This window comes from Fusarium falciforme, chromosome 3, assembly GCF_026873545.1.
Source record: "Fusarium falciforme chromosome 3, complete sequence".
Classification (NCBI taxonomy): domain Eukaryota; kingdom Fungi; phylum Ascomycota; class Sordariomycetes; order Hypocreales; family Nectriaceae; genus Fusarium; species Fusarium falciforme.
Window position 1 is genome coordinate 1,417,048 of NC_070546.1, and position 25,131 is coordinate 1,442,178.

General features: G+C 54.0%; 6 protein-coding genes and 1 pseudogene across 7 annotated transcripts, besides 1 other annotated feature; 4 read left to right on the forward strand and 3 right to left on the reverse strand.

The window, feature by feature from the left end:
• Positions 1 to 1,194, forward strand: NCS54_00377700 (2-dehydropantoate 2-reductase; the record flags this gene model as incomplete). The annotated part of the gene is made up of 3 exons (XM_053149335.1): positions 1 to 14; positions 108 to 174; positions 226 to 1,194. The coding sequence occupies 3 exons, from the start codon at positions 1 to 3 to the stop codon at positions 1,192 to 1,194; spliced, it is 1,050 nt and encodes a 349-aa protein (XP_053005310.1).
• A 6,058-nt stretch (positions 1,195 to 7,252) lies between these two features.
• On the forward strand, positions 7,253 to 11,901 carry NCS54_00377800 (Hypothetical protein; the record flags this gene model as incomplete). The annotated part of the gene is made up of 3 exons (XM_053149336.1): positions 7,253 to 9,764; positions 9,820 to 11,405; positions 11,464 to 11,901. 3 exons carry the CDS (start codon positions 7,253 to 7,255, stop codon positions 11,899 to 11,901), a joined length of 4,536 nt encoding a protein of 1,511 aa, XP_053005311.1.
• A 1,104-nt stretch (positions 11,902 to 13,005) lies between these two features.
• NCS54_00377900 (Casein kinase II subunit beta) lies at positions 13,006 to 14,104 on the reverse strand (the record flags this gene model as incomplete). The annotated part of the gene is made up of 2 exons (XM_053149337.1): positions 13,006 to 13,872; positions 13,946 to 14,104. 2 exons carry the CDS (start codon positions 14,102 to 14,104, stop codon positions 13,006 to 13,008), a joined length of 1,026 nt encoding a protein of 341 aa, XP_053005312.1.
• A 653-nt stretch (positions 14,105 to 14,757) lies between these two features.
• On the forward strand, positions 14,758 to 15,777 carry NCS54_00378000 (annotated as a pseudogene). The gene has a single exon.
• Positions 14,758 to 15,777: a sequence feature.
• A 56-nt stretch (positions 15,778 to 15,833) lies between these two features.
• NCS54_00378100 (Hypothetical protein) lies at positions 15,834 to 16,895 on the reverse strand (the record flags this gene model as incomplete). The annotated part of the gene is made up of 2 exons (XM_053149338.1): positions 15,834 to 16,644; positions 16,843 to 16,895. 2 exons carry the CDS (start codon positions 16,893 to 16,895, stop codon positions 15,834 to 15,836), a joined length of 864 nt encoding a protein of 287 aa, XP_053005313.1.
• A 480-nt stretch (positions 16,896 to 17,375) lies between these two features.
• On the reverse strand, positions 17,376 to 19,332 carry NCS54_00378200 (Hypothetical protein; the record flags this gene model as incomplete). The annotated part of the gene is made up of 3 exons (XM_053149339.1): positions 17,376 to 18,999; positions 19,051 to 19,085; positions 19,153 to 19,332. The coding sequence occupies 3 exons, from the start codon at positions 19,330 to 19,332 to the stop codon at positions 17,376 to 17,378; spliced, it is 1,839 nt and encodes a 612-aa protein (XP_053005314.1).
• Positions 19,333 to 20,527: 1,195 nt separating this feature from the next.
• NCS54_00378300 (Eukaryotic peptide chain release factor GTP-binding subunit) lies at positions 20,528 to 22,878 on the forward strand (the record flags this gene model as incomplete). Its single annotated transcript, XM_053149340.1, has 3 exons — positions 20,528 to 20,831; positions 20,902 to 22,649; positions 22,825 to 22,878. The coding sequence occupies 3 exons, from the start codon at positions 20,528 to 20,530 to the stop codon at positions 22,876 to 22,878; spliced, it is 2,106 nt and encodes a 701-aa protein (XP_053005315.1).
• Positions 22,879 to 25,131: the final 2,253 nt, after the last annotated feature.

The following is a 25,131-nucleotide window of genomic DNA, read 5'->3' on the forward strand; positions in this document are numbered from 1 at the left end:
ATGGCGGACAGCGGGTGAATGCCTACCATCCCCCTTCCCTCAGCCATGAGAGATGGATTTAGAACTTACGTGAGAAATCATGGCTAACACGAGGTTTCGTTATACAGTCGTGTTAATGTCGTCTTTATCGGCGCGGGCGCCGTGGGCTGCTTCTATGCTTCCCGCCTCCATCATGTAACGTGGTCCTCATGTGCTCGGCATACACACAAGCTGACCCCGTGATAGCCATCCCACAATGTCCATGTGTCTCTTGTGGCGCGCTCAAACTACGCCGCTATACAGAAGGACGGCGTCAAGCTCCTCACCCGGACCTTTGGTGACTACACCTTCACTCCGGATGGAGCTTTCCCCTCTGTTGATGCCGCTGCCGCCGCTCCGGAGGGTTCGTCAGGGGCAAAGCGCGACTGGCACTACATCTTTGTGACCACAAAGGCCCTCCCGGATATCAGCGATGACTCGAGCATCATCACGCCGCTGGTCGGACCCAAGTCGTGCATCGTGCTCATCCAGAACGGCGTCGGCGTCGAGGAGCCCTTTCGCAAGCGCTTCCCCGACACCCCCATCGTCAGTGCCGTCACCGTCGTCAGCGCGGAGCAGACGTCGCCCGGCACCATCCGGCAGAACCGCTGGACGCGCATCAGCATCGGCCCTTACACCGACGGTCTCGGTGCCGAAGACTCCGACCTCGGCCGTCGCGGCACCGAGTGCACCGAGGCCCTGCGTCGCTGGTGGACGGACCTGGGCGGCATCCGCGACGTCGAGCCGCACGACGAGGTCGGGCTGCAGACGGTTCGGTGGCACAAGCTGTGCATCAACTCTGCCATGAATCCCTCGGCCGTTCTCTCTGGCGGACGGGGTAACGCTGACATGGTGGCCGATGATGAGCTCCAACGACACCTCCTGGGCGTCATGCACGAGATCCGGGACGCGGTGCCGCGGATCCTGGGACGGCCTTTCCCTGAGTATATGGCCGCTCCAGAGAAGATTGTCGAGAGCACGGCGCGGAACAAGGGTGCCCGTCCAAGCATGCTTCTCGACTGGGAGGCCGGCAAGCCCCTGGAGCTCGAGGTGATTCTCGGGAACCCAGTGAGGATTGCGAGGGAGAGGGGCGTCGAGATGCCGAGGCTTCAGAGCCTCTACGCGCTTCTGAGGTCTGCTCAGGCCATGAGGAAGGTGGCCAAGGGGAAGCTATGAGCGATGCCATGCGAAGCATGGCGAGGTGCGTGCTTGAGACGCAATACCAGTAGAGGGGGCTTCACTGTGCTCGCTCTGTAAGAATTGTCTATATAGATTGGCCGTATATATATTTCGCATTTATCACAGGTTTCTCGGAGAGCCTCGTCCGAGATTTCACTATTGATCCTCTCCCAAATTCGTGCCAGTTCGCAGGCCGTCCAGCAATGCCTCTTAACCTATCTCCTACCAAGAGGAATCCATCATACAGAAATTAGGCTTGGGTGACCTGTACGGCCTTGAGCCTTTGCTACAGATGTATAAGCAAGGGTTCGGATTCTTGATACCCAGGGTGCCACAGTCATGGCGCCCGTAAGCCTATGCCTCGAGCTGAAGGAGCTTCCCAGAAGCCTGCAGTTGACATTGCAAGGTCTCCTCAAAGTAATATATCGTGATACTTTTTAGGAACGAGGTTTCTATATCCCAACTTCATCGAAATTGTGCAGTACTGCTCCCGTCCATATGCTCAGTAGCCCCCGAAGCAATCTACCCAGCCAAGGTCGACGGGAGTCTGCCTCTTGAGACCCGATAGGTATCCTCGGGCTGTAGGCGGCCATCTATGCCGTTCGATTGCCTCTTGGGTATGTATCTTTATCCTAGTGTTGTGTGTATACAAACCGGTAGAACAAACTCACCAGTATCCTCAAGTCGATGGTCAAGAGTCGTGCTGCCCTACCAAGGACAGAGGATCATCTGGACAGTATAAGCTTTACATATCACTTCTCAATTTCATTTCGAATAAAGTACGACTTCATTTTATAGCCCCCTAGATGCGCGGAGTCTCAATCCAGCATCCCCCAGCTCACTTGACAATTTCTTCAGTCACCTACTTCTTGGTCCCATTGTCGACAGTGAACGCGTCATGTAAGTATCCTCTGAGTCGATACCACGATTCGATTTTAAACGTGCAACTAATACTGATTCTGATGTGCGGCCCAAAGAGACCATGTTGAATGAATTCCACACTGACAATAACGCGAACCTGGTGTAGTCATCGCATTCAGTCGGCTCATGAGATAATTAGACTCACGACTTATAGAGGTAGGGCCCGCGATGAGATCTGACACTTAACTAATACGCAAGAATCAGTGGCCTAAAAACGAATGCCGCTCATAACAGCCCCCCCTGGACACCAAAGGCCCCTTTCTAGAAGCTGGTATCAGGGCAGAGTGCCATCACTTCACGACTTTTCTATCCCCCCCTTCACTCTAGACAAGACGAAGAGGGCCCTTACTGATTTCAAGGAGGAAAAATTCCTTTGGCGAATTGCCTTGTATTCATTTCAACGAGCAACGGTAGAGAATTCCTTGTAATCTTGAGGTAGGAGGCACACTAGCAGTCACTGCCCGGAGCCCATGGGACATACACAGAACATCAACAACGGCGTAACAAGGAGCAAACAGATATTAAGCACGTGGCAGTTGATCTAGTAAGTCCTATCCGCCCAAAACTTCGAATCTAGCTGTTGATTCACAGGTGGTAGTTATGGGGTGGCTTCTCTAGTTGTAGTGGGCGTCCAGAACTCAGTGAATATACATACTTTTCACCTCATCCCAACAGGATACAAAGATGAATTATGAGAGTACCATTCTTGTCTGGGAATCACCGTGGCTACTCCCACGGGTTTATTCATACTTTATGTTTGTAGAAAGCAATCACCAAGGTCGAGGGACAGACCCAACATCGGTGGCATATCTCGAGCATGATCTATGCAAATCTATATCCCTATATACGCTTAGGGCAGGGCCCAACTAAGCATTGAAGACGACTGCTATATCAGGCCGAACTAGAGTAGGGGGACTAGGCGCCGCTGTTGAGTATGTGAACAGGTATGTGGTACTTAAAGATAAAAAACGGCGTTGATCTACCTTAGAAGTACTCCATAGGTCAGTGCCCATCCTATCAACTGCATGTTATTCACTATGGTGAGTTTCCTACTGTCTCTCCACAGACGTCAGCACAGTCGATCATCGGGTCTCAGAAAGGAGGCTCACGTGGCTCCTCCATCCAATTCGCGGGGTTTGGCTGGTTCTCACAGAAGATATCAACACGACGGGGCAGAGCCCGAATGACGTTTGTTATTCCCAGTGAACCAAACAGATGTTGGGCCGTAACCACCAAGTCTCATCTCAGGAAATTAACCCTAACGGTATCTCAAGACGTTGGATGTACTGTGATCAGAACACTGCCAGTCTCGTTCCTATCCATGAGATCAGTCGATAGTTTCAGGATCGAGGAAAATCACAAATAAGGATACCTTGAATAAAACTACCTTCTGACATATTCTTCTCTTGGACGTTTACGATGGCATAAGACATGACTTCTGGAAAGGTCAGAGTTGAGACTGGAATGAGCTGAGAACGAGATTGCTTGATGGCTTGGGCACAGGCGAGAGGGCTGAGACATGACAATGTAACAAAATCAATATGACGGCAGCCCCTCCTGGGACCCTTGTAAATTTATTCTCCGAAATGATCACATGGAAATCTGACGTGTTACAATGAGAAAGAGGCTCAATATGCCGACAGCAATGCCGAGTGCCATCTTGGATCGCCTTGAATCAACGTCACAGCTTCGGCATCGGTAGACACTTCCGGGCCTCAGGTTCATTCTTATCAGTAAGGAACCCCAATCATGCTACAGATGTATATAGTGCGGGTGAACCCGGGGGATTGGAACGAGGGGTTCGAGGGGTTCCTACGTGAGGACTAGGGTCAGGGTGTAGGGCTGATCTGGTCAGCTCGGTTACAGAATTTTGCAAGTCAGTCGAGGCTGAAGACGGGAGGCTACACTTGCGCCGCCGCCCCAAGCGTAGAGGGAATAGGACCATGGGCTCTACGCCTGGAACTTTATTCACGCGTCACTGAACAGTCCTGGACCATAGTGCCGGGCCTCAAGACTTGCCCGGCATGGTCTTGACGATGGTGCCCGCTCTGTCGCAGGGCGTTAGTCCCTATCCATGATCCCAGTGCGGTCTCGATTGTGTTGAAACCCAATAGTGAATGGGCTTCCCGCAAAGCCATGTGTTGGCTCTTGTCTGGTCTAGGACATGCGGCGACCCAAGGGTGAGACATCGAGTGTCGCTTGGCACAAGGTCGGGAAACCTTCTGATGACCAGGCTCGAGTTTCGGGTAACTCCATCATTGAGACGTCGCAAATGAACGTAATATGGCGTTGCCTATAGAGGGTGATCTGGGGAATGCCCAGACATGACTTGGTATTAGGGCCACCATTGATGCATGAGGCTTGACTAGCGAAATGAAAGACGGTCGAGCGGTATCACGGACACAAAACATGTCCGAACATGGAGTCTCGGTACCGGAGGGAGAATAGAGGAGACTGGCCACGACCCACTTGGAACGATATTTCGAGCTACTTGTCAACGTTGACGGTGCAACTCGACGCGTGTTAGACAGGTGAGCCGGCCTCGTTAGGATGGATGTTGATGTCCAATCCAAGTGAGATGCCGATTAGCGTGCCTGAGAAGAAACGAGAGCCAGCGGGAGTTTGATTTACACCTAGAAAAGGAGGCGACTCGGAAATCATGCGATATCCAGCCGTCAAAGGCACGGCGACCCCTTTGTTCTGAGAGCGTTGTAACCGTTGAAGATGATCTTGACTTGGCTTGGCTTTAATAGTTGGACCAGAACGATTATCCGGCCGAAGCTAAGAGTGGGATGGAGGGCTGATCGTACCGCCACATATGTGGTTGTGCCCAAAGATCTTCGCGATATGGAGGGGATGAGGGGCGATCGCCTGGTATGGACCGAGCCGTCCAACGCCTCTGATTCGAGCAAAGAATGCTTGTCGTCCGGAGCAGACATACCGGCATGCATGATGTCATGCATCTTGGACCTCAAAGTGTGGCGTACATACAGTGCTCATGGCCTCGCGCCGACTGTACGTCTTGCCCGTCTTTGCGAGCTTGCTTCTTTCTGCTGGGACATGGCATCTTCGCCCTGGACCTAGACAACCAAGCTGTCGCCTCAGTCTGCCGCCTCAAAGTCAGGCAGGCCCACGCAAGGTGCCCGCACCGCAAACAAAAGCATAAGGCACAAGAGAGGGGCCCATAACCTTCTGAGACGTGGCACAACTCTGCTTGCGTCCGCGGCGACGAAAAGTCGATGGCCACCAAGAACCCCTTGCCTCGCCATCTCCTCATGATGGACGGCAGGGTCGGTCGGCGAGGGCCCCTGGACCCGGAAAACACAAGAGGGGTCCAGGCTAAGATGGCGACTGTGGGCTGGTCCAGCAAACCTCAAGAGTCTCTAGCGACCCTGGGTGGGTAGAGTGGGGAGGAGGCGCCGTGATCGCCGATTCACGACATGTTTGAGCGGTCTGGCCCTGCAGGCAATCGTCGCCTCTGCAATCCTGTCGTGCGAGCAAGTACGATATTGGCATCTGTCTCAAGCCATGGGCCCAACTAGACGCGCGGTGCGCGGGCTATCGGAGGTCAGCAGCAGAATGGCCAAAGAAATCGAGCCATGCGTCTAGAAGCCTTCGATCCGCGCCAGACTTGACGACTCGCGGCATCAGGAGCGTTTGTATTCTTAAGGGAAGCAGAGGTTATGAGTGACAACTGGTGTGTTCTTTGACATTAGCGCGCCAGTCCCATGCCAGCGTATCATGACCGTCCTCCAGACATGATATATGGGCCTTTGTTGTGAGGATTCCAGTCCGAGAGGACGCAGTTGTTGACTTTGTGCGTCGAAACTGTTTCTCCCTACACACCGAGACTGGCCGGTATCGCTCCTCTAAGGATGAAAGACTCTTCTGTTTGCAATCTGCCGGCAGAAAAAGGGTCATGGGGCGACTTCTGGCGATTGAAGCCGACCCAGCTAATGATGCCAAGCCCTAGTGTTCAGTAATTACTGAACATGGTCCTCCGATGTTCTTCGGTCCTCCGTGTTTGCCGTGGCATTGCTTGAAATGGATTCTTTGCATTTCCTTTGTCGCGGTTTTGGGTTTTGGCTTGGGTCTCCATTGATGTCCTGGTCGCGGGATCACCAAGTCCATCAGATTCCCGCCACGAGACCGCCGACAATAGACGAAAGCATCCGCCGTGGACATTGAAATTGATAGCGGGAGCGTGTCATCCCCTCCCGTGCCCACCAACAGGTAAAAAACTGTTGTGACCAGTCAAAGTGTCGGCAGCTGGTGCGACGTACTAGGGTGTTCCGCTGATCCTCGTCGTAGGGCCAGAAGAAGGACCGCACTCTGGTCGTATTACGGGGTCCCAAGATGGGATTTTGAGCGCTGCTCGATGGAGGGGAAAGGAGATCGACGGGGCTAACAGAGCAACATGTGAGGCCGATTGGCAGCCAAGTGATGCCTTGCGCGATAGCCCACTTCCATGTTGATCCTCTGACTCTCTTTCGACGGGCGATGGGCAGCCTCGATAGGTAATGAATCTCGCACACTGTGCATCGCCACCTCCACAAGCGCAGGCACTTGCTGCACTGAGGTGGGCTGCAAGCAAGCACCGAGCCCAGGGTACCTTCCCTCTGTAGGTACTGCACCGACCGAGCCCGTGTAGCTTCCATCATCCTCCACCAAGACCTCCACGGCTGGAGGAAATTGTTTCTTTGCCTCGTCTTGCCTTCCATGCCCTCGCACCTAAACGAACAACTCGAGCCTCTTGAGAGCAATCGCGCATTTCGTCACTCCTTCTAGACCTGGCCCCGTCCTCTGCAGCCGTTGATAGCTTCCGTCTGATACACCCTAGGCCCCCTGTTGATCTTGAATTCCACCTCGTTGCCTCAGCTGTTGCCCTTCTCCAACAGAGTCTCCAACGACATCGACCTCACTCAGTCTCCGATCCTCGCTGCTCTCGGTGCCCTCCGCTATTTTCTTTTCTTCTACAACAATTTCACTAGTCTGGACATCACGGGAATGTGCGACACTGTAGGGCTGTCATCATCTCCCGAGTAATTTCTCCTCGCCCCTCCCAGGCCTTCCCTTCATACCTTGAACTTCAAAGCTTCGCGACTGTTAGGTTTAGCGATTAGCCAGGTTCGCCATGGATGCGCCGCGTGAGAATGAGGAGTTGAACGATTCCCAGCCTCAGCAGCAAGACCCGGCAGCTGCTCCTGGTTCTCCTCCTCCCTCTTTTCCTCCTCGCCCGCCCCAATCTTCGACTCAATCCTCATCGACCCTCAGAGGTGCGAGCCATGCTTTGCTAGCAGATCTTCGCACCGACACTCCTAGCGCAACACCAACACGACCGACTCGCGCTGCCTCGTCTGCTGCACCGAGCGAGCAGAACAGCGTCGTCAACTCTGACCCTCCCTTTTCTCCCTGGAGCATCAACTCAGACAAGCAGCTGGGCTATCACTCTGCCGCTTCGGATATCTCTGGCGACCGGGTCTTCCCCATAAGATCTGTTATCAGCCTCGATCCCACCACCAGTAAGGTTGCCGGTGACGATTACTTCCCTGTCATGCCCGAGGGTGATGGCCGGAACATTCCTGTCCAGCTCCCAGGTGCTTCCCGAACTGACAAGGGACCAGATCTGAGACGCTCAGATACTGTTCCAGCTTCCTACCACTCCCGATCTCAGAATGAACGCCTCGCCGCCATCATGCGCAGGAAGAACACCCTCAGCGGGCCAATGTCAAGCATACAGCTGGATGCTGCGCGCCATGGCAGCAGCACAGTGCCGCTACAACTCGACATATCCACCTCAGACCACGAAACGGAGGAGTCGGGCCCATTGGGGCACACCGCACACGGTCCAACTGAGGAAGAACCTGAAATGCCCTCAGGCGCATCTGCTGGCCAGGCGAGTACCGATGTGTATCATGTAACCACACGCTTTACCCACGTGGTAACCGATGAAGGCCACGCCGTCATCACTGGCCGAGACGGTGTTCTCCAACGATGTGAAGACGAACCGATTCACACGCCCGGTGCTGTTCAAACATTTGGTGTCCTTGTTGCGCTGCGAGAGGAGAATGATGGATGTTTCATTGCCCGATATGTCAGCGAGAACGTCGAGAGGCTATTAGGCTACACCCCCTGGCAACTGTTCCGACTCAAGAACTTCCTGGACATTTTGACGGAGGAGCAGCAGGATAATCTTCTGGACCACATCGATTTCATCCGCGACGAGGATGCCGACCCAGCCATCAATGGTCCCGAAGTGTTTAGCTTGTCGATTCGGCCTCCCAAACGCAAGAGCATGAAGCTTTGGTGCGCTATTCATATCAACCCAGCGCACCCCGATTTGATCATCTGCGAGTTCGAAATGGACGACGACGTCGAATACCCCCTCCGACCCACCGACGAGATGACACCGGATACTCCCCATGATACGCTACAATCGAACCCTACCTTGGAGGAGATCGAGGACAGCACAGAAGTCCTCAGCAAGCCCCTCAGGATCCTAAGAAGCGCACGAAAGAGGAGGGGTGAACAGGGCGCCATGCAGGTTTTCGACATCATGTCTCAGGTTCAAGAGCAGCTCTCATCGGCCCCCAACTTAGAGGCTTTCCTCAAGATTCTGGTTGGCATTGTCAAGGAACTGACAGGATTCCATCGTGTCATGATATACCAATTCGATTCCTCCTTCAACGGCAAGGTTGTGACTGAGCTTGTTGACACTTCCATGACAAGAGACCTCTACAAAGGCCTTCACTTTCCTGCGTCCGACATCCCACGTCAAGCTCGTGATCTCTACAAGCTCAACAAGGTTCGATTACTCTATGATCGAGATCAAGACACGTCCCGAATCGTCTGCCGCACCAAGGAAGATCTGGATGTACCCTTGGATCTGAGCCACTCATACCTCCGAGCCATGTCCCCAATTCACTTGAAGTACCTCAAGAACATGGCTGTCCGGTCATCAATGTCGATATCTATCAACGCCTTTAACGAGCTATGGGGTCTCATCTCGTGCCATTCGTACGGGAAGCAGGGTATGCGGGTATCTTTTCCAATTCGGAAGATGTGCCGTTTGGTCGGAGACACTGCATCTCGCAACATCGAACGACTGTCATATGCTTCGCGACTGCAAGCCCGAAAGCTGATCAACACTGCTCCCACCGACAAGAATCCTTCGGGCTACATCATCGCGTCATCAGAAGATTTACTCAAGCTCTTTGATGCAGACTTTGGGTTACTGTCCATTAAAGGGGAGACAAAAATCATGGGCATCATTGAGCAGAGTCAGGAAGCTCTCGCCATGTTGGAGTATCTCCGTATGCGCAAGCTCACATCTGTGGTGGCGTCGCAGGATGTCAAAGAAGATTTTCCCGACCTACGATATCCGCCTGGTTTCCAGATTGTCGCAGGTCTGCTGTACGTCCCTTTGAGTGTCGGCGGCAGTGACTTCATCGTATTCTTCCGCAAGGGACAGATTAAGGAGGTGAAATGGGCTGGCAATCCCTACGAGAAGACCGTCCGTGAGGGTACTGCCGACTATCTTGAGCCGAGAACAAGCTTCAAGACATGGCATGAGACAGTGGTGGGCAAGTGCAGAGAGTGGAATGAGGAGCAAGTCGAGACGGCCGCTGTGTTGTGTCTCGTGTACGGTATGTTATCTCCTCCGAGGTATCTTTGTGAGATGTCCCTGCTGACATGAGGAAGGAAAATTTATCGAGGTCTGGCGACAGAAGGAGGCTGCCCTTCAGAACAGCAAGCTCACCCGCTTGCTGCTCGCTAACTCTGCTCACGAGGTCCGAACACCACTAAATGCTATTATCAACTATCTCGAAATCGCACTTGAGGGTACGCTTGACCAAGAAACCCGCGAAAACCTCGCGAGATCTCATTCAGCTTCAAAGTCTCTGATCTACGTGATCAATGACCTGCTTGATTTGACCAAGACAGAGGAAGGGCAGAGTCTTGTCAAGGATGAGGTGTTTGATCTGGCCAGTTGTATTCGGGAAGCAACTGGTCCGTTCCTGGTTGACTCCAAGCGAAAGGGGATTCATTACACGGTCGTGCAACATCCAGGGCTGCCGCAGTTCGTACACGGAGATGAACGACGAATCCGACAAGCCATTTCCAATGTGACAGCAAATGCTGTCGCACACACTGATGACGGACATGTCAAGGTCGAGGTGTTTGTGTCAGAGGTCAAAGATCGGCGTGCTGTGGTGGATTTCGTCGTGGAGGATTCAGGCATCGGCATGAGCGCAGCTCAGCTCGATGCCCTTTTCCGTGACTTGGAACAAGTGAGCACGGAGGAGCTGCCCAGACAACCCTCGCAGTTGGCCGACATGCCACGGGAGATGCGTACCCTTGGCCTTGGACTTGCCGTCGTGGCCCGCATCGTTCGAAACATGGACGGCCAACTTCGTCTCAAGTCAGAAATTGGTCAAGGCTCGAGATTTGTGGTCCAGATTCCTTTCCTTCTGGCTGACGAGTCGCCAAATTCAGGAGGCGAGAATGAACCAACTGTCAAAACGGCGGCATCAACTAACCCAGTGACCTCTGCTCCCGCTTCCTTGACGGTGGCACCAGATGGCGAGATAATGCTTGTTGACCGAGTAAGTACAACAGGACCTATTGATAGCGATTTCGTTGGCGATCGAGGAAGTATAGGAAGTCGACAGAGTCGAGGCAGCCATGCCAGCCACGGGAGCCAGCAAAGCGATGCTGATCGCTTGATTGACGCTATCCAAACGCCATTATCCCTTAATGAAAAAGAAGGGGGAGAGTTTCCTCTCATAGGCAGCGTACGCTCAGGGGGTTCTGCCAGACCCGGATCTCGCGGGGCTCTTAGTGCCGGTGCTCGTTCTTCCAGCCCATCTCGTCAAGAACCTCAGAGCCCAGTTGCAGTCAGTGCTCCAGGGACACAGCCTGGCCGGGCAGAAGTCCAAGATACCAAGACTCCGATCCAGGCTGTTAAGATACCTGACGAGTATACCGATATGCCTCAAAGGCCACAAAGTGGTGAGCAGTCTGGCGTGCTTTTCGAAATCAAGGGGGGTGATCGCGGCACCGCAAAGGCTGGCACAGAGAGTGTGACCAGCGGAGGAACCCACGCGACCGATACTCAGCATCTCCAAGTTCTCGTTGCGGAAGACGACCCAATCAACATGAAAATCTTGAGAAAGAGGTTGGAGAGATTGGGGCACGGCGTGCATCACACTGTCAACGGCGAGGACTGTGCCACAGTCTATCGTGAAAGGTCAACCGAGTTCGACGTTGTCTTGATGGACATGCAGGTAAGAAAATTTTCTTGGCCCGGTACTGTCTTGTATCAGTTGCTAATCAATCCACAAGATGCCCATCGTAGACGGCCTCACGAGTACAAAGATGATTCGGTCGATAGAAGCATCGGCAGATCATCGCGGCCACTCAGTGCTCTCGCTCACCAACCATCGTATCTCCATCTTTGCCGTCTCAGCGTCTCTTGTCGAGCGTGAGAAGCAAACCTACATAGATGCTGGATTCGATGGATGGATTCTCAAGCCCATCGATTTCAAGCGACTCAACATTCTGCTCGCAGGCATCACTGATGTCGACGTTCGAAACACATGCTTATACGAGCCAGGCCAGTGGGAGCGTGGAGGCTGGTTTGGGTCCAGGACTGAAGTCACGTCAGACTCTCAAGATGAGACTACACCAAAGGCTGAGAATGCGGCCAAAGAGCTCGGCGTCAGCACATCCTCTGGCGAATGTGCCAAGGGCGACATCGAGGCCTCTGCTCCCAGCAGTTGATGGCGCTCAACCAAGCACCACTCTGCAGCATGATCAGTACCTACATCTCAGATGCTCCGGCATCTTTCTTGTCCGTTCTTTTCTCCTTTTTATTCCTGTCTCTGTGTTTTTATGGTTTGGGCCCTTGGGATACACGCCTTGTATGCGACGGATATAACTGGATCGGAAACACACGCGGCGTTGGGGGGTTCGGCATTGAAGAGCGAGGATCAATTATGTCGCTAGCTCTCTTGTCTTGTTTTGCTTTGTCTTTTACGTTTTGGTATCATAGACGGGGCGAGGAATGACAGCCATGAAATACACGAAAAGCATGGGTTTGGGGTCTGGTGTTGGGTGGCTGGCTGGTTGGGTTCTTGGCTTTGTTTTTGGCGTCGATTCCTTCATCTTCCCATGCACAGTTGGTCTTGATGAGCTTGATGAAGGGGTAATGGTGGTATACACAAGACAAGGCTACCATAAAACGTCGGGCCTAGACAATGGATGAATGGCGGGTTCACCAGGTAAAGGGGCGGCAAGGGGTGGGCTGGGCTGGGCTGGCGACACGCCCATGATAGAGATATATACATGCATAAGGCATCCGGACAAGAAAAAGGAGGGTCGAAGAATCCAATTACGGATGACGAGAGGATGGTCGGCGTCGATGGCATCAATATCTGGTAGCAGCATTCACGACATGACATCAATACCGAGTATTCATTATATCAACAGCCTAGGGATTGACAAGACGACGTGCAATACATTCCCCCTCACCCTCCAACAGCCTGAATCAAGCAAGTGCAGTTGTTGATGTGTATTTTTTCATAGCCTATCAAACGTTCAACGCCGTCTATGCATTAATACCGCAAAACCCAATAGTCCCCTCCCTATCCTCTCGCTTTGCTACCTGTTTCCCCCCTTCTTCTCCAACCATCTACAACGCTATGTATCGCCAGACCGTTGCCCCTATCCTTTCTTGCACGCTGGTCAATGGTGTTGCCACATAATTCGTCTCGTTGTGCCCAAAATAAAAGATTAGCCCCCCGTGTGTTCCTACCCAGTTCCCAGAGTCCTCGGATGACTCCCGCGACTGGAGCGTCCGGGGGCGCGCCCTCTCGCCGTGCCGCGCTACAGCTCAGATTCGGCGCCGTTGGTGGACAGGGCCATGGGGCTGCCGTTGTGGTTCTGCCTCTGGCGGAGGCGGGCGTTTCCAGGGGGGCGACGGCGGACCATGACGCGGCCATTAACGCCGCCCTGGCTGCCATTCTCCTCGTCCTCGTCCGAATCCGGGTTCTGCTCAGCGTAGAGGCGAGCCTCGTCGAGCTCGTTGATGTTTGTGGGGCGGTCGCGAAGCCACTGCATCCGGGGGCCGGATCGGGCTCGCTCCGAGACGCGGAAGCCGTAGATGCGCGGCTCGTATATGCGGCCGGGGCCGAGTCCCGGGCCGATGTTCTTTGCATACATGCCGTTAATGAGGCCCTCACCGTCGTTGACTCGAGAGCCTGAGGTGGAGAGCACCTCGATGCCACGCTTAGTGAGGTCGTATTCAGGGAAAGTGAGGAGGAAAAGGGAGCCAAAGGTGCGGCCAAAGAAGGCGCCGTCAACAGTCTGGAACCGGCTGTTGGGAGGGACGTAGACGTCCAAGCATGATGGGCAGAAGAGCTTGACCGTATCCTCGCCAGGGATGTCGGAGAGGCCGACGGGCAGAGTCCGGGCCTGGTCGCAGTTTGTCCGGGGGCAGCAGCCAAAGTGGCCGAGCTCGTACTTTTCGCTCATTTGTTGGATGCCAGCCCTCGAGCAGATGAAGCGCTGGTGGATGAGCCCGTAGAGCATTTCTGCTGAAGACTCTATGACGGACAGGTCGCTCGCCATACGGTGATGCCTTCGCTCGCCAGGTTGCCTGGACAGGCGCTCCGGATCAGACTCGTTTTCATCTTCTTCTTCCTCTTCCTCATCTTCGTCCTCGTCGTCTTCTGGTTCCACGTCCAAGATCATCTATCAAGGGAGCACAGCATTAGTCTTGCATCATGGACAAAGATCAACACGGGGAAAAAAAAAAAAAACATACCTCCAACGCCTCCTTGTACATGGCCACCTGGGTTTGCAACCCGGTCAAGTTGAAGTCATCCTCTATAAACTCCTCCGAGACCTCGGCAAAGTATTCGTGACCGAGAAGAGAACAGAAACTAGAGATCCAAGACTCGGGCACGCCTGAAGAGGTCGACATGGCGGCGTGGGATGGGTGAGGCCAAGGCCACAGTCGGGATCAGGGATCAGGGGAGGGTGCCCACTGGCGCAGGGACGCGATATGCGGCGGCCGGCGCGGGGTGAGGCGAGGTAAAGGTTGTGGCCGGCGCGTGGTATCGATAGCGTCAAGAGGGTGCTCGGGCACGCTTCTAATCGAAGGCGGGGTGACGGCGGTCTTGTGAGGGGCGCGATTCTGAGAGCCACGGGCAGGACACGATATATACGGGGGACGGCACGAGCATCTATCGCATCGCAGAGTCAGGCTCAGAGCGCCAGCGTCGCAGAGGCGTCGAGCGACTCGGGGGGAGTTTTGGAGGAGGAGGGTCGAGTAAAGCTGTTTTTTTGGTTGACCTTTTGGTGCAACTGGCGAGAGGGTCGACGATGGATGGATGGGTTCAGGTTGGCGTGGACCGGCACCTGCACCGTGGGCTCGGCGCTAGGGTTTTACCGGGTTCCGGCCTGCATCCAATACAATCACTCTTCCATCCCGTCTGCCCCAACCATCAGCGATTATTTATGAGTCGAGAAAAGGCGGATATATCATGTAAGATACGACTCAATTTATTTTTATTTATTTTTATTATATATGATTGACTTTCTCTGAGCCAATCGTTCTCCAATCTCATGGTCATGGGAAGTCTCCTCATCAACTCATCATGGATCCGCCATCTGTCTAAGACGGCCACTCTTTGCTGTCGCCGACTATCAACACAAGTCACTCGGCCAATCGCCTTGACGCCCTCAACTTCGGAACTTTTTAATATCGACAAATTCCGTGAACAGGCCTTTAAACCTCAGAAACCATTCTTCTTTGGTCGAAATGACGACTCTCCCACAGCACTGCTACCCGCAGCGAGCAAGTGGTTCGAGAAGCATACAGTCGACTTAGATGTGAATTCGACAAAATTCTCACCATACATGGACCAGTTCCAGGAATGGGGGTTTCCTTATGAGCTCGTCACGCCATCAGCTCCCAACAAGGAAGCCCTGCTATCGTTTCGCAATTGGCTCTCCTCAAGCGAGGAACCAGTCGACCAACTCCTCGCCAGCATCCTCGAGCCATCCATCGAGGAGCTAGAGTCCGGATCATTTTTCCAACTCCTTGCGCCTCTAAGGCTTCTTTTCAAAGCCCTCGAGTTTAACCAAGCTCAGCCAGAACCGGTCAGCCTCTACATTGCCCAGTCCTCTCTCACGGATCTTCCCGAAGCTCTTCAGAGGGATCTTCCAGCTCCAGATGTAGTCCAAAGTGCTGGCAAGGGCGACATCTACAGCTCCAGCATTTGGCTCGGCACGGAGCCAACGTACACGCCCCTGCATCGCGACCCGAACCCCAACGTCTTTTGTCAGCTGTGTAGCAGCAAGGTCATCCGTCTCATGGCCCCGGCGTTAGGCGATAGGCTCTACTTCCAGGTGCAGTCTCGGATCCGACAACAGGGCAACAGCCGTATAAGAACTGTTGAGATGATGGAGGGGAAGGAACGGGAAGCGCTGTATGAGGCTGTCTGGGAACATGATCCCTTGCCAGAAGGGTTGTACGAGGCCGAGTTGGGGCCCGGGGATGCCTTGTTCATCCCAAATGGCTGGTGGCATTCTGTCAAGAGCAAAGGGTCAAGGGGGCATTTGAACGGGTCCGTCAACTGGTGGTTCCGATGATATCATGACCTGAACCGTCTCTTCTTGTATACTTCAACTACAGCGATCTCCATACTTCAGCTTTTCGACACGGGCCTACAGATGATCCAATTGAGATACCCGCAAGGCCAGAGATGCACCTTGCTACCACTCTGCATCTCCCACCTGCTCGTATCCGCGCCACAGCTCCGTAGCAGGACCTCCACCTCGTCAGGCGTCCGAGTTCGCAGCGCCGAGACGTACCCGTCAAAAGCGAGGACAAAGGGCAGGATAGGGATAAGGCATGAGAAGATAAATGTTGCTGGAGACCGCCATTTCCACGCGTACAGGGGTGCGCTGAGGATGGCGCCGATGCCCAGCAACGTGACCGCCACGAAGCTCGCGAAACTGCGGTCCTGCAGTTCGAAGATAGCAAAGCCTTCACTCGTCTGGATGGTATCGCGCAGGATCGCCTTGGCAAGGTCATCGTCGAAGTGATGGAATGCCAGGTTGAACAGGCGGAACGGCTTCGTCCCGTCATCCCTCCTTGAGAGATGCTCCGGTGCGGCGCTCGCATCGACAGGCTCGCGCTCATATGTCACGAGCGGGTTCCTTTTGGTGACAGCATCCCATGCCTCGACATTGGGGTGCAAGTCCGTCAGGACGAAGCGAACGGGCGAGGCGCCGCGCGAGTGCAGGTGCGTGTTGACGGTACGGGCGATCGAGGGCGTGGGGCCGCCGCCGCCAGCGCAAAAGTCAACAAAGGTGTAGTCAGGTAGAGATGAGTCGAGGTGCTCGATCAGGAGGGAGGCGGCGAGGCTGGCGGGGGATTGGGATTGGAGAGGTGTGTTGGACATCCAGGCGCGGGTGAGGGCATCTTGGACACGGGCGCGAAGGAAGGCCGGGAACCTATGACGAGGTCAGTATTGAGTAGGGCAGTAGCAGTTACAGTTGAGGTCCTATTCCGATAGCATAGCGCAAAGCTTCAGGTCCAAAGCCAGGTGTTCCGGAGCTCTCAGACTTGAATGTGCAGCTTGGAGATGTAGGATCACAGCCCAAGCTCCAGCGGGGAAGAGGTGGTGACGGATGGACCTAGCTTATACGTACCAGGGCTGGTCGTCAATCTCGAAGAGATGCATTCGAGGGATTAAAGGCGCCATTCTTACTGATTAAACGACTTGTCCTCTGTCTGATTAACTTGATTGACGGTAGCTATCAGCATTCAAAGGTCGGGGGCTGGTGTTTTATATGTTTTGATGTGAAACCCGGTCGGCAACTCCAAGTCCCGTCGGTGATGTCGTCAGCCCGCGTAGGGTAGGTAGACTAGCCCGCTAACCTACAGAAAACCACCCCCCTTACCTCTTTTCCTCTCTCGTCTTCCCTACCTTAGGGTCCTTACTAGGTAATTAAATGCTCATATGTACTCTAGAGTAATGAATCTATACGCGAATTACGTCTGGATCATTATAGTTGTTGATGCTAAACGTCGCTGCGGTTCGCACCAATGTCTCCTCTAGTTTCAACTAACAACTTCTCCAACACAGAATGCCACCTCTCGAGCCCCCGCAACACCGCCCATCTCAACATTCCCATTTCTCCGTCGGACTCTTCACTAAACTCCCCAGCCTATGCTTCAACGATTACTTTGTTGGGGTATCCGTGTAAGGGTCAAATCCCATTCGTCGTTTCGCTTCGCTCCGCGCCCTCCACTGTGTCTCCCCAACTAAACCCGTCGTCGATGTTTCTTCCAGGAAGAATGTCAAGATGTGATCCGGAATAGAGAGGTGGGATGCCTGCTGAAACTCCTGGAGACTAGCCAGTCGGATCAACATCTCCATCAGCGACAGAGAAGTTATGATGGCGCCGAACGGGGACCGGGCGACAAAGTTCTCCGTCTCCGCCGCGGTAACTGGCTGCGGAGGGCTGGACTGCTCGGGGCCACTCAGTGATAGCCTCTTGATCTGGTCGACAACCCTGGAGTCAAGGGACCTTCTGTCATGAGGAGTCCCCTGTCTTGGAGGCGTCTCCTGTTTGCCCATGGTCCCAGAGTCAAGTGATGCATCGTCGTCATCCTCCGCTGCTTCTTCATCGTCCTCCTCAAACACCTCCAGCGCGATCCATTCAGGATCAAGATGTGCAGGGAACTTCCATTTAGAGTGCTCTCCGATAGGTGCGGCTTTCTTGGGGTTGGTTGAAGAGTTTCGAGACTCCTCCAGGAGTTGTCTGTCAACATTGGCCTGGTCGTCCTCAGCATCACTTGCCTCAATCATGGTGCTCTTGGCGCCATCTCCTGAATCTTCGATGAAGCCTGCTATACCTTCGGTATTAGGCTTGGAGGGGGCAGCTTGACTATCTCGTTTCAAGAGTAGCACTGGCCTTTGTTCGCTGTCGGTGGTGGATCCAATATTCAAGATCCTGCCTGTATCTGTGTAGAATATCTTGGATAATTCATGAACCGGGATAGACTCGCGAATTCCTGCCTTTGGGATGTCATCATACGATCGAGTGTCTTGCTCGTCGTCATGGAGGCGCCCATCATCGAGATCCTCAATGATCTCCAGATGGTATGCATATTCCCAGCTGTTTTCAGATGACACAGGAGTTGGGAGAGAGGCCAAGCAGCCTGCATGATAGCCTGTTCTGCTGTCAAAAAAGAAGTCCCTTCGGGTTCTGCAGATGCGAACTCGTGCCTTGTGCAAGACCTCCTGCCACAATGGCTTTCTGTCCCCTTCACCCAGGCCGTAAACTCCGTTGTCGTTTAGAGACTGGGCCGAGCCACTGGGTGCAAGGGCTGCGTTGCTTGCCGCGGTTCCAGTTGCGCCTTGTGGTGTTAGTGTAGATGCATGCCCGAGAAATAGCATGTATAGGGACAAGGTAAAGGCTGGACCGATCTGAACCGGCCTTGTTGGATCTTGGGCAAACTGCGTGTCACCGACAATGAGAAGTGTGCTTGCTTGCAAAAGTCTGGAAGGTGATATGCCGGTCGGCAGAGAAGTCGAAAGACTCTCCCCTGATGCAGTAATAGCCAACTGGAGAAGAGGAATGTCACGGTCTATCCGTTCCAACAAGGCCTTGATGCTTGTGACGATGGCTAGAAGGTCATCTTGACTGATAGGAGGTGACTTGGATTGAGCTCGATCACTATCCGAGTCCGAGCTCAGTGTAGTTGCTGCTTCTATACGGCGCCCTAGCGAGACGATATCCTTATGAAGCGACTTCGCGAGGGGGGTGGCAGATTCCAGGAATAGGTTTCCTCTACCTGATCTGTGGGGGGCCTGTCAGTCGGCGCACAACAGTAACGAATGATGTTCCTACTTGAACTCGATCAAGTCTATTGCCGGTGAAATGATCTGCAGGGACTGGTTAGCCACCAATGTAGGGGGCCTCGCATGATGCACAACACAGCAGCAATCATACCTTGATCTTGCTGTCGAGAGTACTTTGCAGTGACTTCAGCTCAGAATAAACGGCCCTACCCTCGACCGACTTGAGCAGACGCGAGCACTGACCCAGGGCGTAGGTGGAAGTCAAGGTGATGCCAGACCGTATGGCATATTTCATGGCCTGCACACCGACCGCTGCGAGGAAATCATCCATGACCGGGGTACTTGCGACATGAAGAGGTAAGAGTTTTATTCATGCTGGAAGGAGCTTGCAGAGATGTGAAAGCTTCGAATAGAATGTATTCAAGGCGGAGAGGAAACAAAGAGTGATGCACGATCCGAGGCCGATGTTGCATTGATTCCCGTCCCGTCCTGCTGGCAGCCATTCACTCGCTGCAGTTGACCGCCGCCAGCGCAGAGCGCCCGGGGCAACTTACAGTGAGGTCCACGGCACGCGGGACGAAGAAAAACGAGACACCAGGACACAGATATTAGCTTATCCATCTCTAAGGCTAGTTATTTACTGAGATGTAGTAAGATTAAGAAAAGAATAAATGATTGCAAAAAATAATAATAATCTAATATCTTCAATACAATTCTCATTTCTTGAGAGAAGTTAAATCTTTGATCTAGGTGCATAGGTATCTAGGCACACAGTAGAGGGGCGACGTGTACAGTGCGAGCGTGCTGGGATCCCCCTCGTTTGCTTGGCTTCGAGGCTGCTCCTTTGTGGCACGTGCTTTCATGGTTGCTGCCATGGCTACCCAGCTCCCTCAGGCTCAGGCCTTTTTAGCGATCACAAAGGCAGAAATCATGCCTAATGTGAGTCAAGCATAGGGTCATAGGGCTGAGTTGGTCATCACTCGAATATCGCATTCAAGGATTCCCCAAGCCAGCATCGAGTTAGCCAGTTCTGCCTGGATCTTGGTGCTTCCACCAGCCACATTTGTACGTGCGAAGTTTTAACTCAAACACTGTACAACCCGCCTAACCCCTCTACTCCGTACATTTTTTTTCTCTCTTGTGGCAGGGGCGGCGTCATATGGTGGGGCTCGAATTTTCACAACCTGACCTCTTCCCTCTCTCCACCAAGCACAAACCATCACCATCATTAGGCACAGACATTTCGGCCCTTGCCTCTTTGGTGCCCAAGGATCTCGCTCGACAACATATTGCCCGAGTCAAAAAGAGGCCCCCGTCATCTTCCATTCGACCTATTCTCCTGCTGGCCACATCAAGATTACCGACCCAGCCCCGTTTTCCACAACGAACGACCCAGATAGGTTGCATATCTAGGGCCTTTTTAAGTCCGCAACCCCCGTCACAGACCGCAACGGACCATCGCAGAACCTCCCCTCGACTTCGTTAATTCCCGCGGCAAACGTCACTCTACCAAAAACAACTTCACAATGGCGACCCCCAACTCCTGGGAGGACGATCCCGCTGCTCAGGACGAGAACCTCGCCCAGCAGGCTCAGCAGCAGCTCAATGTGAACAACCCCGCCCCCGCGCAAGGCGGCTTCCGACCCAATGTCGCCGCCTTCCAGCCCACTGCCCAGTCCTTCCAGCCCGGCCAGGGATATGGAGGATATGCCCCTCAGTACCAGCAACAACAATACTACCAGCAAGGCTATTACCCTCAGTACGGTGGTGCCCAGCAAGGCTTCAACCAGTACAACCAGGGCTATGGTGGCGGCTACAACCAAGGTTATGGTATGATGTTTGCGCCCCAGAAAAAAATTGCTTCTACTCTAGAATTGACCAATATTAACCAAACATACAGCCGGCGGTGGCTACCCTCAGTACGGCCAGCAGCAGCAACAGCAGCAACCACCTCAGCAACCCGCCGCCGCCCCTACGATTGCCCAGCGACCGGCTAATGCTCCCGCCGCAGCTCCCACTCAGCCAGCTGCCACCAAGCCCAAGGTGATCAGCATCAGCGCCGACTCCTCCGCACCCAAGCCCAAGGCCAAGGTGCTTTCTATCTCTGGATCTGGCGCTGCCACACCTGTCAAGCAGGAGGAGCCTGCCAAGGCTGAGCCCAGCAACGAACCCGAGGCTGGCCAGAAGGCCACGGCCACCAAGGCTATCGAGAAGACCGGCGAGAAGGCTGGCAAGGCTGCTTCCGGTGGTAAGACCTCTGGAAAGACGTCCCCCAGCCCTGCCTCTGGCCGCAACAGCCCTTCAGCCGGCGAGAAGAAGGTAGCCCGCGAGGTTGATGCCGTCGAGAAGGAGCAGGCTGCCGATGTCGACCAGGAGACTCTCAAGGAAATCTACGGCAAGGAGCACGTCAACATCATCTTTATGGGCCACGTCGATGCCGGCAAGTCGACTCTTGGTGGATCCATCCTCTATGCCACTGGCATGGTCGATGAACGAACTATGGACAAGTACAAGAGGGAGGCCAAGGACCTTGGTCGCGAGTCTTGGTATCTGTCCTGGGTCATGGATCTGAACAAGGAGGAACGAACACAAGGAAAGACCATTGAGGTTGGACGTGGCTTCTTTGAGACGGAGAAGCGCCGATACAGCATTCTGGATGCCCCTGGCCACAAGATGTACGTGCCCAACATGATTGGCGGTGCTTCCCAGGCCGATGTTGGTATTCTGGTCATCTCTGCCCGAAAGGGCGAGTACGAGACTGGTTTCGAGCGTGGTGGACAGACCCGTGAGCATGCCATGCTTGCCAAGACTCAGGGTGTCAACAAGCTCATCGTGGCCGTCAACAAGATGGACGACCCTACCGTCGAGTGGTCTCAGGAGCGATACAACGAGTGCACAACCAAGCTGTCCCAGTTCCTCAAGGGTACCGGTTACAACCTCAAGAATGACGTCTACTTCCTGCCCATCGCCGCCCAGCAGACCCTCGGTATCAAGAACCGCATCCCCAAGGATGTGGCTCCTTGGTGGGACGGCCCCTCGCTTCTCGAGTATCTGGATAGCATGAAGGCCCTTGAGCGCAAGTTGAACGCCCCCTTCATGTTGCCCGTCAACGGCAAGTACCGCGACCTGGGTACCATGGTTGAGGGTAAGATTGAGGCCGGTGTGGTGAAGAAGGGCATGAGCATGATCATGATGCCCAACAAGCAGAACGTCGAAGCTGCGGCTGTCTACGGCGAGCAGGAGGACGAGGTGCAGCTGGCCCAGTGTGGTGACCAGGTGCGGATAAGGCTCAAGGGCATCGAGGAGGATGACATTCTGCCCGGCTTTGTGCTTTGCTCGCCCAAGCGACTGGTGCATACTGTGGCTGAATTCGAGGCGCAGATCCGCATCCTGGAGCTCAAGAGCATCCTGACAGCCGGCTTCAACTGCGTGCTGCACGTCCACTCGGCCATCGAGGAGGTGACGTTTGCGGCTCTTCTGCACAAGCTACAAAAGGGAACAAACCGCAAGAGCAAGAACCCACCCACCCACGCCAAGAGAGGCGACAGCATCATTGCGCGCATGCAGGTGATTGGCGGAGCAGGCGCCGTGTGCGTGGAGAGGTTTGAGGACTATCCCCAGATGGGTCGCTTCACCTTGCGAGACCAGGTTGGTTTTACTCACCCCCCCTAACCCCCCTCGACTAACCCCGTACCCTTCCCTCTCGCCTGGTCCTCCCGGAATGACCAAGGGGAGACCTGCCACTTGTGTGGCGTGGCGTGGGATCGACGGGGGGTCTCCTCATCATGATAGATCTAAGATCACTAACACGAGTTTTACTCAGGGACAAACCATTGCCATTGGCAAGATCACCAAGCTCGTCTTTAACGATGCCTAAATGAATAATGATTCTCCTCGGATCGCACCCAGATGAGGCTGCGTGTCAAATAAAGAAAAGGACAGACGCCGATGAATGAATGTAAAACGGCATGGGAGATGTAAAGGATATTCATCATCATCATCAATTACCTCGGTTTTAACGACTTGGCGCAGAAGACGAGAGGAAAAGAGAGGAAAAACCAGGGGCGTGATACCGGATTTGAATAGGGTGATGAAAAGACCACCTGTGTCGTGTCCATCAAAGGACGTCAAGACATGGCAACAAGAAGAACAGAGACGGTGGGCGACATGATGGATACCATGCATTCCCGGAGCTTTTACCTATATAGATGCAAGCAATGAAAGAGGGAAAGTGTATCAAGACATGTGTGTTTGCTCTTGCTCTTGTGGATATGAGTCTTGTGAGATGACCCTAGAGATGCTTGAAGCTTTGAGAGAGGAACAAGAGCAAGAAGAAGCGTAAGAAGCCAACGAGAAAACCAGCTTTGTCACAACAGTAAGAACGTATCACCAAGGCAAGAGCCGACAGAATGAAGAGATGGTTGAAAGGAAGAAGTAGAACTGAGTAGAGCCGAGGGGAGATGGGAGGAGGGAAGGGAAACCCCAGAAAGAGAGAAGATGATGGAACAAGGGGATAATTGACCTCGGATATTCACTTGAAGCTGATGATACGATGGCGGTGAGATTGCATTGCAGCAAGATGTCGAGGGTGAAACGAAGAAGGAAGAAGAAGAAGGGGAAGACGAAAACAGTAGACCGAGTTGTTATCGTGAGATTAGGATCTGGGTCGGGAGGGAGCCCGTTGTCCATGCAGAGATGGGAATCCAGCCGGTCAATTAGGTATGCAGAATGCAAGATTCGGCCAACGAGGCCATTTCGCCGTGGTCCTTGATGCACCCCTCAGCGAAAGTGTGCGTCAAAGTCACGATAATCGCGGGCAAGCCTCGACCTGTGAGTTCGCGATACGTAACCCCAGCCTCCATCTGCAGGACAGAGCAGGGGTCACGGTTTGGGGGACGGTCTCCGAGAGTGAGTAACGGAAGCAGAGTGGAGCGTCTGGAGGAGTGCTGACGTCGGGGAACAGTTCCTATCGTCGTTGGAGGCACCAAGCAAAGATTTCTGTTAGCGACGACACGGACACGATAATGAGCCGGGACGGTTCGAGAGAGAAGCGTTGTAAAGAGCGTCATCTCCCGAGGAGCTTGGTTACAGAAGCGGGAAGCGGTGACGAAAGGGAAACCTGAAATGAGTGTGGTCAGGAAGTCAAGGTCCACCGAAGGGAAGAAATTCTATGTAGGTGCGGATCCAATTCTGGCTGGCGGCGGCCCAGCGGATCGGGATTGGGGGCGTGGTGAGGTGTGGGAAAGAGCTGAAGCGCTGAGGTGAGGAGTGCATTGTGCGGTCCCCGGATGAAGGTATTCCAAGGGGCCAAAGGTGAGACCCGGCGGCAGCGCGGCAATGGCAAAGGGCAAAGCCAGGGCTCACGGAAGGTTGCCGAGCGGCCGGAGATGGACGGGATGCCGTTGGGCTCTAGGTGGGGCATTCTGGGGACCATGTTGTTTGGTTTGAGGCCAGGCAGTGAGTGAGTGGTTCCTGATCTTGTGTGTTGATGCGATTTTTTTTTTTCTATTTTTCTTTGCCCCTGCTGGCTGCAGTTGAGAACAGATGCAGTAGCTAGGATCATGGGGTTCGAGAAAGCTGAAGTCCGTGTTTGTTGGTTCACGGGGATTTGACGGGCGGACAGACGGCGAAGCGGCAGTAAATCACGGCAGGTTTGCTTGCTGCGCGCAGAAGCGATTAGAAGTGATCGCCATCCGCCGTATCAGCGACTTATCTCGGTGCAGCACGCCCGAGGCATGGAAAGCCAGGGGGCTTGCAACGCTGGTTTGATCAAGGTGAGTGATCCAGCGACTGAATGGCTGTTATTGGTATCGTGTACCGGAGGTGTACGGAGGCGGACGGAGGTATACGGAGCCGGGTAACGGAGCACGGAGGTCAGGAAGTTAGCCGAGTGATTGTAGACAAGCGCCCGCAACGGAACCCAAAGTCCAAGAGGGGTGTGGCAAGCGTCAAGGGGGACCGTCCCGGGGCATTGTCACGGCATGTACCTTTTGCCAGCGGTTCTCCAGACCAAGGCAGCGTGTTCCAGGTCTAGGCTCCCTGAACCCCCCGTTCCCCGCTTAGTTCTTGAGCCCCAGCCCCAGAAACGTAAACGAGACGGAGGCTCTGCGCGGGGGAACGGTGACGAACG